At 38.8% G+C, this 18,386-nt stretch overlaps 1 protein-coding gene and 1 long non-coding RNA gene across 2 annotated transcripts; both read left to right on the top strand.

Annotated features, from left to right (window-relative positions):
• The first annotated feature begins 3,377 nt into the window (after positions 1-3,377).
• LOC127351221 (uncharacterized) lies at positions 3,378-18,358 on the top strand. Its single transcript, XM_051378541.1, has 7 exons — positions 3,378-3,503; positions 4,741-5,044; positions 5,853-5,901; positions 6,119-7,405; positions 7,879-8,519; positions 12,776-13,067; positions 16,996-18,358. Exons 2-7 carry the CDS (start codon positions 4,750-4,752, stop codon positions 17,915-17,917), a joined length of 3,486 nt encoding a protein of 1,161 aa, XP_051234501.1. The 5' UTR covers positions 3,378-3,503; positions 4,741-4,749; the 3' UTR covers positions 17,918-18,358.
• Positions 13,076-16,825, top strand: LOC127351227 (uncharacterized). The gene is made up of 2 exons (XR_007880819.1): positions 13,076-15,429; positions 16,453-16,825. It is a non-coding gene; the product is annotated as an uncharacterized LOC127351227 (long non-coding RNA).
• Positions 18,359-18,386: the final 28 nt, after the last annotated feature.

The raw sequence follows: 18,386 nt of genomic DNA, 5'->3' as shown, positions 1-18,386 counted from the left end.
GTCCGTCATCTCCCAAACGTAGATTTTCCCCTTCAGAATCAGGCTTAAAGGGTTAAGAGTGAGGGCTGGACTGATTTGTAATTGCCAATCGATTTGAACAGTGAGTTTTGATTGGACTTATGCTTTTTCCACAGGATTATTAACATTTCATCAATTCATAATTCAACCAGGACCTCCTTTTCTCGTCCAGCTGAGACCAAACAGGGACATTGGACCTCTAACAAGAACGACTCTTGGTGAAAAAGATCTGAACAAGACAAACAGAACCATTTTACTTGTTGGTAAGTGGGAGGACGATGTCTGTTTTCAGATCGTAGAGGACGAGAAGAGAAGTCAGTCAGAGAGTCAGACATCAGATGTGAGCCTTTATGAGATCTTTGGTTTTGAAGATGAAACTCTGCCCTACTCTCTGACCATCATCGATTCTCCTGGATACAGAGATACAAGAGGGATTACACATGATGTCATCGCCAGTCAGAGATTATTCTACTTGTTCCGCTCAGAGGACAAAGTCCATGAGATCAATGTAGTGGGTCTGGTGCTGAAAGCAACTGAGAATCGAGTGAGTGACTGACTGAGGTACATCTTTGATTCAGTCTCTGTTTGGAAAAGATGTGAAGAAGAACATTGTTGCCCTCATTACTCACTCAAATGGAAGAACTCCTAAAAATGTTCTGAAAGCCCTCCAGGATACAAACATTAAGTTAGGTAAAGATGAAAAGAATCAGCCTGTTCACTTCCTGTTCAATAACTGTCAGGATGAAGACAGGACAGAGGACACAGAATACCTTGAAAATGCAGATACAATATCAACAGAAGGACTGAGACAGTTCACAGACTTTCTGTTACTGTTGTACTTACTTACTTATGTTACTTTGCATACATACTATTGTACAGTTATTACTACTACATTAACGTTACAACCTAACAGACTGCTAACAGGATTAAAGGCATTTCGCTGCTCCAGCTGCTCTTTGTCTGTTGTTTTGTCTGTCTGTTGTCTGATGCTATGTGGAGTGGATGAGCAGGTAGGCTACAATGTTTGACATCCTGTTAGTCATATATGATACAGTCTAGTTGGCATAAGGTTTTTTTTAAACTAATGTTACTTATCAAGCTGTCATTCGCCAGCAGGCAGGGTGTCCATATTCAGATGAAGACTTCATCACACGACGGTCACTTTGTGTATATCTACAGACATGCAAACATTAGCAAACGTTAGCAGGTAACGTTAGCTGGCTAACTAGTAACACTCCCATTTGCTTTGATTATGAAGATATTCCTGTTCTTCACCTCCCATACGACAGCGTTGTTAACCCATCCACTCTTGAAGAAAAGATAGCTATCCGTACTTTTGTAGGCTTTCATTTTTTGTGCGGTGTAAGGTGACGGATATATGTAAATATATATGTTTCTTGCCTGCCAGGTAACCATGGTGACCACGTGACTGCAAAGTATGAATTCCCCTCAGACGTAAACGCCCATAGTCTGCTCTGTAGATATTTAGTTCCTGCAGTGAGAATGCATTTAAACACACTGGTTGGAGGCCAGGGTGGTCTACCATGCAGGAAGGTGGGTTTTGAAGCTGATTTATTCTTCTTATAACCTTTAAATTTGAAAGGGTAAGTGACGTTTGATGACAGATAATATGACTGAATAGTTACATTTTCATTCAACAAGCATCCACGTACTACCTGTGGCACCTCCCTGCAGCAGACATTCTCTGGCTCTGTAGGCATTGTTGTGCAATTCTCACAAGTATTTTTTATTATTCATTTTATTTTTATGTGTTGTACGGTGTCCTCGAGTGCTCAGAGAGGCGCCTTTAAATAAAATGTTTTATTATTAAGTACACCTAAACCAGAGGCAAAAAAAAGGAAAAGATATCAGTTATAGTCATATTTTATTTGAATATGTTGTTAGCAATGACGACAGGTCAGCTTATGCAACGATGTGACGTTATTCGTTGGAATTATTGCATCATGTTGAAACACAGTAAATACGGGTAAATAGACATTACTATGGGGTATCACCGTAACCCCCACTACATCCCCTGTTTCACACCTAGGTTGTAAAATTAGCACACACGCGTGAAAAGTGGCTACAGTGTGGCTGTGGATATTACATTAACGTTTGATGTCGGACAGAATAATGATGTAACGTTATTACGGTGTAGCCGAGATTAAAAAAAATTAGTGCTATATTCCCACTCGTAGCTGATATTGTGGACTTGTGAAATGTACTCGTGTAACGGGAATAGCATGCTACTTATGTTTATAAACAGTGAGTTACACAAACAGCGGTCGACCGTATTTAGTCAGCGACCGTATTTACCCGACGTACAAACATACACATTTTAAAAAAAAAAGTAAAATAAAGCTCATAACTCACCATTCAGAAACGTCTTGTTGCAGTCTACATTGAACAACTTCTTCGCTAGCTCCTTCTTGTTCAGGGTCTGACTCTGGTTCAAACATATATGGTTGGACCGAAAGGTTTCTTCCAGCTGCCATCTTTCTCCCAGGGTTCACGTTCAACTGTTGTCATGGTAGCGTGAGCGTGCCAACGTCGGCACACCTCCCGGAAGCTAATTTACGAATCCTACTATGGCCACGCCAAGTCCCGCCCTATGCCTACCTCTGATTGGCTGAGCTCAACGAGGTGAGGGGTCAAAGGTCCAGGGCTGGCTGAGGGGTTAGGGTTTTTAGGTTTAGGCAAGGGGAGAAGAGGTTAGGGTTAGGACAAGGTGTGGGGGAGGTTAGAATTGAAAAGACAAACAACAAACAACAACAAGCTAAGGTCAACAAAGAAAGACAGGGGAAAAGGCAGACACTAGGATCAGAGCAGAGGGGGAGAAAAGGAAAGGGGGAGGGAAGAATGCCAATCAGAGGTAGGCATAGGGCGGGACTTGGCGTGGCCATAGTAGGATTCGTAAAATTGCCTCCTGGAAGAAGTGGGTGGATTACCTGTGTCTCATTTGCATTTAAAGAGACAGGCACTCAAAACCGGGCGCTCTGAACAGGGCTGTTTTGGCAGGGTGATTGAACTGCTATTGTGCTTCATCCTTATGGTATTTTGACCAAAGCATGTCACAGACATTACATTAGGACACCAGGGAACTAGGTTAACTTGTTGAAATAGGGTATAATATGACTCCTTTAAGGTGTATAAGTTAGGTATATGTGTATTTTAACATTAAAGCATGTGAACCTATTATAGTAGACCCCCAAAAACAAGTAGAAGCTGAAAGTGAACATTATATGGCCTCTTTAAAGTCATAAACACTTTATTCTGCAGGAATGGCCCCTGGATCCGCCTACTGGTTCTTAGATCTGTATCTTCTCACACTGGACACACCTACCTGCTTTTATTTCCTTGTTTTTTTACTTTCGTTTGCAGCTCTTACACAAGGAAGTTTCAGTGTGGATATACTGAATATTCCTGCAGCTTACAAGCTTACAACTATTTCTATTACATCAGGATATTGTGTTGTCAGTAACAAGGTAAGGCTGATTGAAGGTATTGTCTCAGATATGTTCAGTATTAACATTTTGTGTTGGCAGTAAACAGTCTTCAGATGCACTTCCTCATTATGCTGGTAAACAATCAAACATACTGTAATACAGGCAGCATTATGTATGTGATAATGGAGATTAGAGTCATAACGTTACTATAGTTTGTTCAATAGAAGTATCAGATGTGTAGTTGGATCATGTAAAGGAGCAAATGTGTCATAACTCTGCAGATGATAAATCTTTTATCTCCTTGCTCTCCCTGTATGACAGTGATCTCACACAGCTGACACTTCAGTGTTTCACAACTGCTCACTGTTAAATGATAATACAGAGAGAGGATCTGCCATAAAGCACATAATATATACAAATACACAGCAACCCAAATATTAAAAAGCATTATTACAGTATTAACTTTCTAATAATAGACCCAGGGCCATTCTTTACACAAATCAAAGTTTCAGTTAAGTTTGTGTGTTCTGCCATCTAGCTGTGGACAGTTGAAGTGACTGACAGCAGCATGTGCAGTTGGACTGATGATGTTAGGCTGTTACTGATGAAGGTGCCTTATATGGAGGAGATCTTTGCATCATTCAAATTCTACCTATTAGGCATTTGCTATGACAATATCCAGAAATAGAAAGAAAACTGAGTTATACTACTGTACTAGCTAGCTTTCTTTGCATCAACTAGTTATATTAGTGAAGTAATTATACATTTATTATATATACACTATGTTTTTCATAGATATTCAATATTATTTCACTTATTGTCTGGCTTGAATATATCGGTCCTTCCCTTGGTCTGCAGGGAATCCTGCCCAGTGTATAGTCTCAGACACTCCTCATGAAGTAAAAGCTTGTGTGTTTCACATTCAGTTTTCTCACAAAGTTGGAGGTTGCCACTATTGTTGGAGCAGCTGATAACTGCACAGCTTCTTCACCATTTCATAGACATTGTTGTAAAAAGTAATGTTACACAGAAATTTAAGAGAAGAGGAGAAAATTGTAAATTTCTTAGAACAACTAACATTAGAGTCGGCACCTCAGTAATGGAGACGTACTTCCACAGATTCTTGTATATCTGAACATAGAGTCAATATTTCCTAGTTTAAGTGATCATATTTTAATAAGAAGCTTTGCTGTTTTCTGATTTGCTCACATTTGCTTTGCTTTGCTCAACTCTTCCTCCTTGTTCAGCATCATGTTTTATTTATTCTTTTTTACAGTGATGAATCATGTCAAAGGGGGGGGCATTGTCTGTTAGAGAGGTGCTGTGGAAGACACTGAAATATCTGGGAGATGAAGAATTCAGGACATTCAAATGGTTCCTGCAGGACTCTGACATCCTGGGAGACCTCGGAGTCATCCCTAGGAGCGAACTGGAGAAAGCAGACAGGAAGGACACAGTGGATAAAATAATCCAGAAGTATAACCAGCAGTCTGTAGAGGTAGTGAAGATGATTCTAGAGAAGACTGACAGAGCTGATCTGGTGGAGACATTGTCATCAAGCTTTAGAACAGCAGCACGAGGTTTGCAGCAAGAAGACCAAAACATAAAACTGGTGGAGTATGATTGATTGATAGATCCTTTATTTATCCCGAGGGAAATTCAGGCATAAATAAAGTATCTATCTATCTATCTATCTATCTATCTATCTATCTATCTATCTATCTATCTATCTATCTATCTATCTATCTATCTATCAATCATACTGTACATTTCCACTATAAAACCTTGAGATATTCAATATATTCATATAAATATCTCAATATGAGTCCCCAGCATTTAGAAACTGCCAGAGGCTAACATAAATTGAGCAATTTGTACAATTAGCATTAATAAACATAATCACCTATATGGACAATATTTGAGCAACTGTTTGGCTGATTTGGACAATATAGGGGGTTTGGGGGTTGTTGCTGAATCCATTTCTGACATTTTCAAAATTAAAAATGTATCTATTTTAAATAATTTCAACATTTGGTTTTACTGTGGGTCCTCTGAGTCCACCATGTTGAATGCTAGATGTTACTGAATCCTACACACTGAACCTTTAAATCTAAAATGTCTCTTTGATCAATTTGATAAATATGGACCTGAGATCTGTCTTTGTCCACATTCAGAAGCAAGTTAAAACATTTTCTATTTTTTGATTTATGAACCAGCTTATTTAGCTTAGTTACCATGTCTGACTGCATGTGGTTTATGTTAGGTTTTTCTTCTGTACATATGTATTCAAAATGTTCCTTGTGGCTGTACTCGTTGTAATATAAAGCACATAAATTGACATGTAATTTAAAAAGGATTTGTTTGACAAGACAAAATCTTCTGTTTCAGAAGAGGCTCCGCTGCGACCTCCAGTGGTCAAAGCCACTAAAGATGCTCAGTAAGTGGATTGAATCACGTGTTTCCAGCTTCTCATTGAGTGATTAATAACAGATGGTGTGTGTTTTCAGTCTGTTTTACCAGCAAAAATGTTATTTCATCAGTTACGTAAGAAGACACACAGTCTGAACACACCTTAAGAGTGAGGGCTGGACTGATTTGTAATTACTTATCGATTTGAACAGTGAGTTTTGATTGAACTTATGCTTTTTCGACAGGATTATTAACATCCCATCAATTTATAAAGACATCATCTCAAACGGTGTTCTGATCCGTCCAGGACCTCCTTTTCTCTTCCAGCTGAGACCAAACAAAAAGAAGTTTGGAACTTGGACAGGAATAACTGTTGGAGAAAAAGACCCTGCAAAGACAAACAGAACCATTTTACTTGTTGGTGAAACAGGAACAGGAAAATCTACTCTGGTCAACGCTCTGGTCAACTACACCATGGGAGTGAAGTGGGAGGAAGATATCTGGTTTCAGATCGTAGAGGAGGAGAAGAGAAGTCAGTCAGAGACATCAGATGTGATTATTTATGAGATCTTTGGTTTTGAAGATAAAACTCTGCCCTACTCTCTGACCATCATCGATACTCCTGGATACGGAGATACCAGAGGGATTGAACAAGATGCCATTGTCAGTCACAGATTATTAGACTGGCTCCGCTTAGAGGACGGAGTCCAAGAGATCAATGCAGTGGGTCTGGTGCTGAAAGCGACCGAATGTCGACTGAGTGACCCACTGTCATACATCTTTGATTCAGTGATGTCTCTGTTTGGAAAAGATATGGAGAAGAACATTGTTGCCCTCATCACTCACTCAGATGGTCTGCCACCTGAAAGTTTTCTTCAAGCTGTCGAAAAAATTAAATGTGCCAAAGATGAGGAGAATCAGCCGGTTCATTTTATGTTCAATAACTGCCAGAGCAAACAGAAAACAGACAGAAACAGTTGTGCTTTAAAGAGTGCATGGGACTTAACAATAGACGGAATGAGTCAATTCACACACTTCCTTAAAGAAACTTCACCCCAGAAGCTGAAGACAACTATTGAAGTGTTAAATTCACGAATCAGACTGACAGCCTGCATCCAAAACCTGAAAGAGAGAGTTGAGTTGATTGAACTAAAACAAAAAGAAATCCAACAGACTCTGAAGACCCAGCAAGACATGAAGAAGTATGAAAAGAGTAAATCAGACTGTGAGGAGACAACAAGCCTTTTGGAAAATCTAGAAAAGCAAATGGAAGAACTTCAGAAAGAGAAAGATCGATGGTTGGAAGAGTCCTTCCAGCAGGTTGTCAAACTGGAGCAGATCGCCCTGAATACTGATTCACTGTCCACTCTTGTCCACTTGGACTTCCTGATTGAGAAGATGAAGGAGAAAGGAGACACAGAGAAGGTCCAGAAACTGGAAGAGATGAAAAGACGAGTAGACGAAGATAAAGGAGTCCAGGCAGCGCTGCGTTACGGGTCCAGTAGACTAACAGCTGGTAAAGGTCTGATGAAGTAAGTTCCAGCGTCACTGTGAGCTCTCAGTATGATGTCGTCCAGTACAACACTGCAGACTACAACCTTAATAATAATCATATATTTACATTAATGCTCTCTGACAGTGTCAGTCAAACCTGAACATTATTGATCTGTTATTGTAGAATTTATGTCGGAGCTGTTGTATTGGACTGCATTAGGTTTGACAGCTGTTTCTAATAAAGTACCTCTGAGTGCATATCTTTTAAAATTTCCCTTTGAATTGCCCTCAGAGTGGTTGTAATCCCTTCTCAAAATCAGAAGAATGCCTTTACAACACTAGGATACTTTCAACATACAACTGAAACATGTTAGACAAAATAACTTTTGTTTAAATCAGTAATCAGTACATTGTATTTAGTTGTATTATATTTCATTTGATGTAGATTTTAACAATGAATAGAAAAACTATAAATTAAATCAAATGTGTAAATTATCTACTTCATCAACAGGAATAATAAAACATCATTGACATATGAGGACTTCATCTTGAAGAGTAATCTGATCCAATCAGGATCTCCCGCTGTCTACCAGCTGAAACCAAAGAAAGAGAAGATTGGAACTATAAGAAGAATGACTCTTGGTGAAAAAGATCTGAACAAGACAAACAGAACCATTTTACTTGTTGGTGAAACAGGAGCAGGAAAATCTACTCTGGTCAACACTCTGGTCAACTACACCATGGGAGTGAAGTGGGAGGACAATGTCTGGTTTCAGATCGTAGAGGACGAAAAGGACGAGAAGGACGAGAAGAGAAGTCAGTTAGAGAGTCAGACATCAGATGTGATCATTTATGAGATCTTTGGTTTTGAAGATGAAACTCTGCCCTACTCTCTGACCATCATTGATACTCCTGGATACGGAGATACCAGAGGGATTGAACATGATGAAGCAGTCAAACACAGATTATTAGACTTGTTCCGCTCAGTGGACGGAGTCCATGAGATCAATGCAGTGGGTCTGGTGCTGAAAGCTACTGAGGACCAAGTGAGTGACCGACTGAGGTACATCTTTGATTCAGTGGTGTCTCTCTTTGGAAAAGACATGGAGAAGAACATTGTTGCCCTCATCACTCACTCAGATGGTCTGCCACCTGAAAATGTTCTTCAAGCCCTCGAGGCTGCAAAGATTAATTTTGACAAAGATGTAAAGAATCCGCCTGTTCACTTCCTGTTTGATAACTGTCAGGATGAAGACAGGACAGAGAAAATACATGTCCTTAAACATGCAAATAAAACAACCACAAAAGGAATCAGTCAGTTTACAGACTTTATAGAAAAACTTGAACCTCAAAAGCTGAAGATGACCGTGGATGATCCGAATGAACGAATCAGACTGACAGCCTGCATCCAAAACCTGGAAGAGAGAGTTGAGTTTCTTGAAGTAAAACAGAAAGAAATCCAACAGACTCTGGAAGAGATGAAGAAATATGAACAAAAGATAAAGAACAATGAGAAGTTCACTGTAGATGTTGATGAGAGCTACAAAGATAAAGAACCTATTGATGGTGGGATGTCGATATTGTTTAATGAAGTAAAGGTCTTCTGTACAGTCTGTGAAGAGCACTGTCACTACCCTGGATGCAAAATGGCCTGGAGTCCAGGACAATGTCAAGTTATGAGAGGTGGCCACTGCACTTCATGTACTGCAGAGTGTCCTGTATCAGATCATGTAAAAGAAAAGTGGATCTATGAAAACAAGACAAGAAAAGTTCAGAAGACCCTAGAAGAAGTGAAAGAGAAGTATGAAAAGGACAAGACAGAAAGTGAGAGCAGGTTGAGCCTTTTGGGAAATCTAGAAACAAAAATGTCCTACCAGAAGGTCCAGAAACTGGAAGAGATGAAAAGTCAAGAGAATGAAGGAGTCCTGCCAGCTCTGGGGTACGAGTGCAGTAAACTAACAGCAGCTGGTAAAGAAGTTATTCAGTAAGTGAACAACACAGCAATTGTGACCTCTCAATAAAATGTAGACCAGTACGATAACACGGAAAACTAAAACCTTAAACAATTAAGATATATTAACATTAATACCTCTCTGACAGTGTCAGTCAAATCTGAACACCATTGTCTTTGTAAATGTAGAATTTAAGGGGAGAGTTTCCTCCAGTGCCAAAGTTGACTCTAACTTTCAGGGCTAACGTCTTCACTTTATCTTCAGCAGTTGGTAAACAATACACGGAAACTTCACTTTACAACTGTAACTCACACTGTACACTTACTGCTAAACCCGAAAACCTATGGCTAACCTGTGTCTCTCTGCTGCCGTTCACCGTCACACACAGTCACTCTTGTTCACACACTCCCGCTCTCTCTCTCTCGCTCTACCACACACACACACACACACACACACACACACACACACACACACACACACACACACACACACGCACACACACATACGTTACGCTCACACATCACACACTGCTCTATTGCTTAAAGGAGCTACGCTACTCTGATAACATAGAGCTGTTGATCTGGACTGTAATAGATTTTAAAGGTTTACATAATAAAGAACCACTGAATGTATAACTGCTAATAACTACATCACAGTGTGTTATTAATCATTAATTACATCTTTATATATTGTTAGTAAATGCTTAAAGTAAAGTGTTGCATTTTAAATCCTTTTCAAATGCTTCTAATATTTTCATTTAGATTGTAGTGAAGCAGTATTTCCTGTTTAATGTTAATGTATTACGTTAATCCTTTTTAATGCTTGTCTATGCCTTCAGAGTGGTTTAATCCACATGTACACTTTAAACATACAACTGGAACCTTTTGGACCAAAGTACTGTAGCACCCCAACACTCAGTAAACGACTAAGTTAAAGGAACTCACCTTGGACTTGAATGATGGGGTGTTTGGGTTCGATTTATTAAGGTAGCAACCACGAAGGATGAATAATCAACAACACTGTTAGACTTATCACTGGCTCTATTCACACATACTCTACACTATTTTAAATAACTGACCCCCGACAACTCTTTCAAATAAATGAAATAATATTTTACTGACCAGTTTCTAGCAGTGTAACACAAATAATATTTACTTTGTTAGTTAAAAAAATAAAATAAAATAACACAATTACTCAAATCCTTGAAAATACAATATTATATTTGAAATACTACATTTTAAACAAATGTACCTTTACCAAAATGGGCAAAAACACCGTAGAAAATTAGACACTTATAAAATAGTATTGGCAATATTAAAATACTATTCAAAACTTAAATTATCTCAGGTCTCTGCTAAAATTCCTTGTTCTTACCCCTTTAATACGATTTCTTTATACTTACCAGACTCAGATCAGATAGGCTACTTAACTAAACAAAATAAAACAACGGACCCACACACACACACACACACACACACACACACACACACACACACACACACACAAATAAAAAAGTTGTAGGCCTGTGTGTTGCTCGCGTGCGGTGCGGCTGACAAATCTTTATTCTATAACAGTCACACAGAAAATCCAGAAGCATGTGCGTTACTGTCGTGGTACGTTACCTGACTGTTTAGTCAGGACACTGTTTGAAAGCATTTCGATTTTTTTAATGGTGACACATAATGACACCTGTTGTCCTCTGGGGGCAAGTTGACCCCTTCTGGTTTGACTGTTTATGAAGCATAAAATATAAATTATTTCCCAATTCTGTGCTTAACCTTTTTTTTTGTTGTGGCTTTTTCTCTCCCGCTCCTTTTTCGTTCACTCCCTTACCTATGGCCAATTACCAACAGGTGACATTGAGTGATACCTACAGCAACCAATCAAATGAAACAGCATGAACCAACGACACAAATCTCTATATTCCTATTTAGTTTACCACACATTTTTCTTCAACTACTATATAGAACAGTTTAATGTAACTACTTTATTAACTATTTACACTCTACTTTATTTATTATGAATTTATATTAATCTCTTTGTTAACATTTCATCTTTCAACCTAACCTTTTAACCTAAATTACTTGCAGTTTAATTTTATTACTGAATTATTTAATATTGTTTTTTTTAACCACTGTACTTTTACACTGGGCTATAGTACTTCTGTTCAAATCAGTACATTAAATTAAATTAAATTAAATTCTGTTTTATTTGTATAACACCAATTCAAATGATGATGATGATAATGAAGACAACAGTCACAACAATGGGGAATAATGAATAGTAACTGAAGGCTCTGGCTCCTGTTCTACTTTTAGAGACTATAGGAACCACAAGTAGCCCAGCATTCAGAGAACGTAGTGTTCTAGTGGGGTAATAGGGTACTATGAGCTCTTTAAGATATGAAGGGGCCTGACCATGAAGAGCTTTATAGGTGAGGAGGAGGATTTTAAATTCTATTCTACATTTTACAGGGAGCCAGTGCAGAGAAGCTAGTACAGGAGAGATGTGATCTCTTTTTCTAGTTCCTGTCAGTACTCGTGCTGCAGCGTTCTGAATTAATTGGAGCGTTTTAATGGACTTATTGGGGCAACCTGATAATAAAGAGTTGCAGTAATCCAGCCTTGAAGTAACAAATGCATGGATTAGTTTTTCTGCATCTGTCTGTGACAGGATGACATTGTACACTTACTGTTGACCGTCAGCACCTATATAGACACTTCCTTTAGTTTTATTATATTTATTTTGATGTAGATTTTAACAATGAATAGAAAATAACTAAAGACTAAAACATATACATGAAATTTAATGTGTAAATGATCTACTTTTTCAACAGGAAGAATAACACCTCACTGAAATATGACATCATCTCTAAAAGTGCTCTGATCCAATCAGGATCTCCCACTGTCTACCAGCTGAAACCAAAGAAAGAGAAGATTGGAACTCTAACAAGAATGACTCTTGGTGAAAAAGATCTGAACAAGACAAACAGAACCATTTTACTTGTTGGTGAAACAGGAACAGGAAAATCTACTCTGATCGACACTCTGGTCAACTACACCATGGGAGTGAAGTGGGAGGACGATGTCTGGTTTCAGATCGTAGAGGAGGAGAAGAGAAGTCAGTCAGAGAGTCAGACATCAGATGTGATTATTTATGAGATCTTTGGTTTTGAAGGTAAAACTCTGCCCTACTCTCTGACCATCATCAATACTCCTGGATACGGAGATACCAGAGGGATTGAAGAAGATGAAGCAGTCAAACACAGATTATTGGACTTGTTCCGCTCAGAGGACGGAGTCCATGAGATCAATGCAGTGGGTCTGGTGCTGAAAGCTACTGAGAACCGAGTGAGTGACCGACTGAGGTACATCTTTGATTCAGTGATGTCTCTGTTTGGAAAAGATATGGAGAAGAACATTGTTGCCCTCATCACTCACTCAGATGGTCTGCCACCTGAAAATGTTCTTCAAGCTCTAGAAGATGCAAATATTAAATATGCTAAAGATGAGGACAATGAGCCGGTTTATTTCCTGTTCAACAACCGCCAGAGCACACAGAAAACAAAGAAAAATGAGTTTGCTCTAAAAAATGCATGGAGCATAACAGCTGACCACATCTGCCAATTCACTGACTTCCTGAAAGAAACTGAACCTCAGAAGATGATGACAACTGTGCAGGATAAAGGAGTCCCGGCAGCGCTGCGTTACAGGTTCAGTAAACTAACAGCTGGTAAAGAAGTTATTCAGTAAGTAAACAACACAACAATTGTGACCTCTCAATAAAATGTAGACCAGTACGATAACACGGAAAACTAAAACCTTAAACAATAAAGATATCTTTACATTAATACCTCTCTGACAGTGTCAGTCAAATCTGAACACCATTGTCTTTGTAAATGTAGAATTTAGGGGGAGAGTTTCCTCCAGGGCCAAAGTTGACTCTAACTGTCGGGGCTAACGTCTTCACTTTATCTTCAGCAGTTGGTAAACAATACACAGAAACTTCACTTTACAACTGTAACTCACACTGTACACTGACTGCTAAACCCAAAAACCTATGGCTAACCTGTGTCTCTCTGCTGCCGTTCACCGTCACACACAGTCACTCTTGTTCACACACACCCGCTCTCTCTCTCTCGCTCTACCACACACACACACACACACACACACGCACACACACACACACACACACACACACACACACACACACACACACACACACACACATACGTTACGCTCACACATCACACACTGCTCTATTGCTTAAAGGAGCTACGCTACTCTGATAACATAGAGCTGTTGATCTGGACTGTAATAGATTTTACAGGTTTACCTAATAAAGAACCACTGAATGTATAACTGCTAATAACTACATCACAGTGTGTTATTAATCATCAATTACATCTTTATATATTGTTAGTGAATGCTTAAAGTAAAGTGTTGCATTTTAAATCCTTTTCAAATGCTTCTAATATTTTCATTTAGATTGTAGTGAAGCAGTATTTCCTGTTTATTGTTAATGTATTACGTAAATCCTTTTTAATGCTTGTCTATGCCTTCAGAGTGGTTTAATCCACATGTACACTTTAAACATACAACTGGAACATTTTGGACCAAAGTACTGTAGCACCCCAACACTCAGTAAACGACTAAGTTAAAGGAACTCACCTTGGACTTGAATGATGGGGTGTTTGGGTTCGATTTATTAAGGTAGCTACCACGAAGGATGAATAATCAACAACACTGTTAGACTTATCACTGGCTCTATTCACACATACTCTACACTATTTTAAATAACTGACCCCCGACAACTCTTTCAAATAAATGAAATAATATTTTACTGACCTGTTGTTAGCAGTGTAACACAAATAATATTTACTTTGTTAGTTAAAAAAAAACCCAAATGAAATAACACAATTACTCAAATCGTTTAAAATACAATATTATATTTGAAATACTACATTTTAAACAAATGTACCTTTACCAAAATTGGCAAAAACACCGTAGAAAATGAGACACTTATAAAATAGTATTGGCAATATTAAAATACTATTCAAAACTTAAATTATCTCAGGTCTCTGCTAAAATTCCTTGTTCTTACCCCTTTAATACGATTTCTTTATACTTACCAGACTCAGATCAGATATGCTACTTAACTAAACAAAATAAAACAGCGGACCCACACACACACACACACACACACACACACACACACACACACACTCTCACATACACACAAAAATAAAAAAGTTGTAGGCCTGTGTGTAACTCGGGTGCAGTGCGGCTGACAAATCTTTATTCTATAACAGTCACACAGAAAATCCAGAAGCATGCACGTTACTGTCGTGGTACGTTACCTGACTGTTTAGTCAGGACACTGTTTGAAAACATTTTTATTTTTTTAATTCAATTCAATTTTATTTGTATAGCACCAATTCATAACAGAAGTTATCTCAGGACACTTTTCAAATAGAGCAGGTCTAGACCGAACTCTTTATAACATTATTTACAGAGACCCAACAGTACCACCATGAGCAAGACCTTGGAGACAAGGGCAAGGAAAAACTGCCTGTTAAAAGGCAGAAACCTAGGACAGATCCTCCGGCTCTAGGTGGGTGGTCGTCTGTCTTGACCAACTGGGGTGAGAGAGAGAGAGAGAGAGAGAGAGAGAGAGAGAGAGACAGACAGACAGACAGACAGACAGTCAGACAGACAGACAGACAGGTGCACAGTAACAACATTATTGGCAACGGCAATCTAGCTGGACCATGGCAGGAGGCTCCACCAGGATCCATGAGAACCTGCGAGACGAGAAAGCACAAGAACTCCGGGGAAGAAGTGGAGTTAGTAACATGCATTAATGGGACATGAATGAGTGCAGAAAGAGAGAGGAAGAGAGGAGCTCAGTGCACCATGGGAAATCCCCCGATAGTCTAGGCCTATAGCAGCATAACTAAGGGATGGTTCAGGACTCACCTGATCCAGCCCTAACTATAAGCTTTATCAAAGAGGAATGTCTTAAGCCTACTCTTGAATGTGGTGAGGGTGTCTGCCTCCAGAACCACAACTGGAAGCTGGTTCCACAGGAGAGGAGCTTGGTAACTGAAGGTTACTGGTTAATGGTGACACATAATGACACCTGTTGTCCTTCGGGGTCAAAATTGACCCCTTCTGGTTTGACTGTTTATGAAGCATAAAATATAAATTATTTCCCAATTCTGTGTTTACCCTTTTTAGTCAACGTTATTCCAACTCATTACGACAAGTTTCACCCTTCTGTGTGTGTGTGTGTGTGTGTGTGTGTGTGTGTGTGTGAATATGCCTTCACTTGCACGAGTGGCAGTATGTTGTCGTTATGGTGTGTGTTGCAAATATATGCATGACATTTGTGGCATTTGGCCTCAGTCATGCAAGGGCAGAATGGGCACCTTTGTGGTGATGGGTCAGGAGGAGCACCTGGATGACGGGAGGTTGCTGCAAAGGTAGAGGGTGCATGTTGCTGAACATCCACAACCAAGCTGGCAGAGGCTGCCGTTAAAAGCTGACCTTAGAGGTTTTGAGCTTTTATACCTATGTATACATCCAAGATAAGAGCAAGTTTACAAACCTGTAGCTTTGAAGTTATATGTGTGTGTGTGTGTGTGTGTGTGTGTGTGTGTGTGTGTGTGTGTGTGTGTGTGTGTGTTGTAAAATTCAATCAATCAATTACCAACAGGTGACATTGTACAGCAACCAATCAAATGAAACAGCATGAACCAACGACACAAATCTCTATATTCCTTTTTGGTTTACCACACACTTTTCTTTAACTACTATATAGAACAGTTTAATGTAACAACTATTTACACTCTACTTTATTTATTATGAATTTATATTAATCTCTTTGTTAACATTTCATCTTTCAACCTAACCTTTTAACCTAAATTACTTTCAGTTTAATTTCATTACTGAATTATTTAATATTGTTTTTTTAACCCCTGTACTTTTACACTGGGCTATAGTACTTTTGTTCAAATCAGTACATTAAATTAAATTAAATTCAGTTTTATTTGTATAACACCAATTCAAATGATGATGATGATGATGAAGACAACAGTCACAACAATGGGGAATAATGAATAGTAGCTGAAGGCTCTGGCTCCTGTTCTACTTTTAGAGACTATAGGAACCACAAGTAGCCCAGCATTCAGAGAACGTAGTGTTCTAGAGGGGTAATAGGGTACTATGAGCTCTTTAAGATATGAAGGGGCCTGACCATGAAGAGCTTTATACGTGAGGAGGAGGATTTTAAATTCTATTCTACATTTTACAGGGAGCCAATGCAGAGAAGCTAGTACAGGAGAGATGTGATCTCTTTTTCTAGTTCCTGTCAGTACTCGTGCTGCAGCGTTCTGAATTAATTGGAGCGTTTTAATGGACTTATTGGGGCAACCTTATAATAAAGAGTTGCAGTAATCCAGCCTTGAAGTAACAAATGCATGGATTAGTTTTTCTGCATCTGTCAGTGACAGGATGACATTGTACACTTACTGTTGACCGTCAGCACCTATATAGACACTTCCTTTAGTTTTATTATATTTATTTTGATGTAGCTTTTAACAATGAATAGAAAATAACTAAAGGCTAAAACATATACATGAAATTAAATGTGTAAATGATCTACTTTTTCAACAGGAAGAATAACACCTCACTGAAATATAATGACATCATCTCTAAAAGTGTTCTGATCCAATCAGGATCTCCCGCTGTCTACCAGCTGAAACCAAAGAAAGAGAAGATTGGAACTCTAACAAGAATGACTCTTGGTGAAAAAGATGTGAACAAGACAAACAGAACCATTTTACTTGTTGGTGAAACAGGAGCAGGAAAATCTACTCTGGTCAACACTCTGGTCAACTACAGCATGGGAGTGAAGTGGAAGGACGATGTCTGGTTTCACATCGTAGAGGAGGAGAAGAGAAGTCAGTCAGAGAGTCAGACATCAGATGTGATCGTTTATGAGATCTTTGGTTTTGAAGATGAAACTCTGCCCTACTCTCTGACCATCATCAATACTCCTGGATATGGAGATACCAGAGGGATTGAACAAGATGAAATCATCAGTCAGAGATTATCAGACTTGTTCCGCTCAGAGGACGGAGTCCATGAGATCAATGTAGTGGGTCTGGTGCTGAAAGCGACTGAGAATCGAGTGAGTGACAGAGTGAGGTACATCTTTGATTCAGTGGTGTCTCTGTTTGGAAAAAACATAGAGAAGAACATTGTTCCCCTCATCACTCACTCAGATGGTCTGACACCTGAAAATGCTCTGAAAGCTCTAGAAGATGCAAACATTAAATGTGCTAAAGATGAGGACAATGAGCCGGTTTATTTCCTGTTCAACAACCGCCAGAGCACACAGAAAACAAAGAAAACTCAGTTTGCTTTAAAATATGTTTGGAGCTTCACAGTGAACCAAATCTGCCAATTCACTGACTTCCTGAAAGAAACTGAACCTCAGAAGATGATAACAACTGTGCAGGATAAAGGACTCCTGGCAGCGCTGCGTTACAGGCTCAGTAAACTAACAGCAGCTGGTAAAGCGCTGATGAAGTAAGTTCCAGCGTCACTGTGAGCTCTCAGTATGATGTCGTCCAGTACAACACTGCAGACTACAACCTTAATAATAATCATATATTTACATTAATGCTCTCTGACAGTGTCAGTCAAACCTGAACATTATTGATCTGTTAATAACACAAAATATGAATAAATATTATTATTATAAGATCAATAAAGCTGTATTGGTCCCCAGAGGGAATTTAACATTACCCAATATATATAAATTAATTTACATGAATAAATAAAAATGAGCTCATTTACCAGCTGTAAAAAAAAAATTTTAGAAAAAAGAAAAGCATGTTGACTGTGTGTGTGTGTGTCCATCTTACCTGTCTGTTAAACATTGTGATTAAAATAATCAAGATGCAATAAAACATTTTCTCGTTGTATTCAAATCTTAAAATGTTTCTTTATTAAAATCGACCTTCGACCCGCCTTCCTGCTTTATTATCTGTCTCATTTCA

The sequence above is a fragment of the Dicentrarchus labrax genome, unplaced genomic scaffold (assembly GCF_905237075.1).
Source record: "Dicentrarchus labrax unplaced genomic scaffold, dlabrax2021, whole genome shotgun sequence".
NCBI lineage: Eukaryota > Metazoa > Chordata > Actinopteri > Moronidae > Dicentrarchus > Dicentrarchus labrax.
The sequence above is the reverse complement of the archived record's forward strand: the minus strand, read 5'-3'. Positions and strand labels throughout refer to the sequence as shown.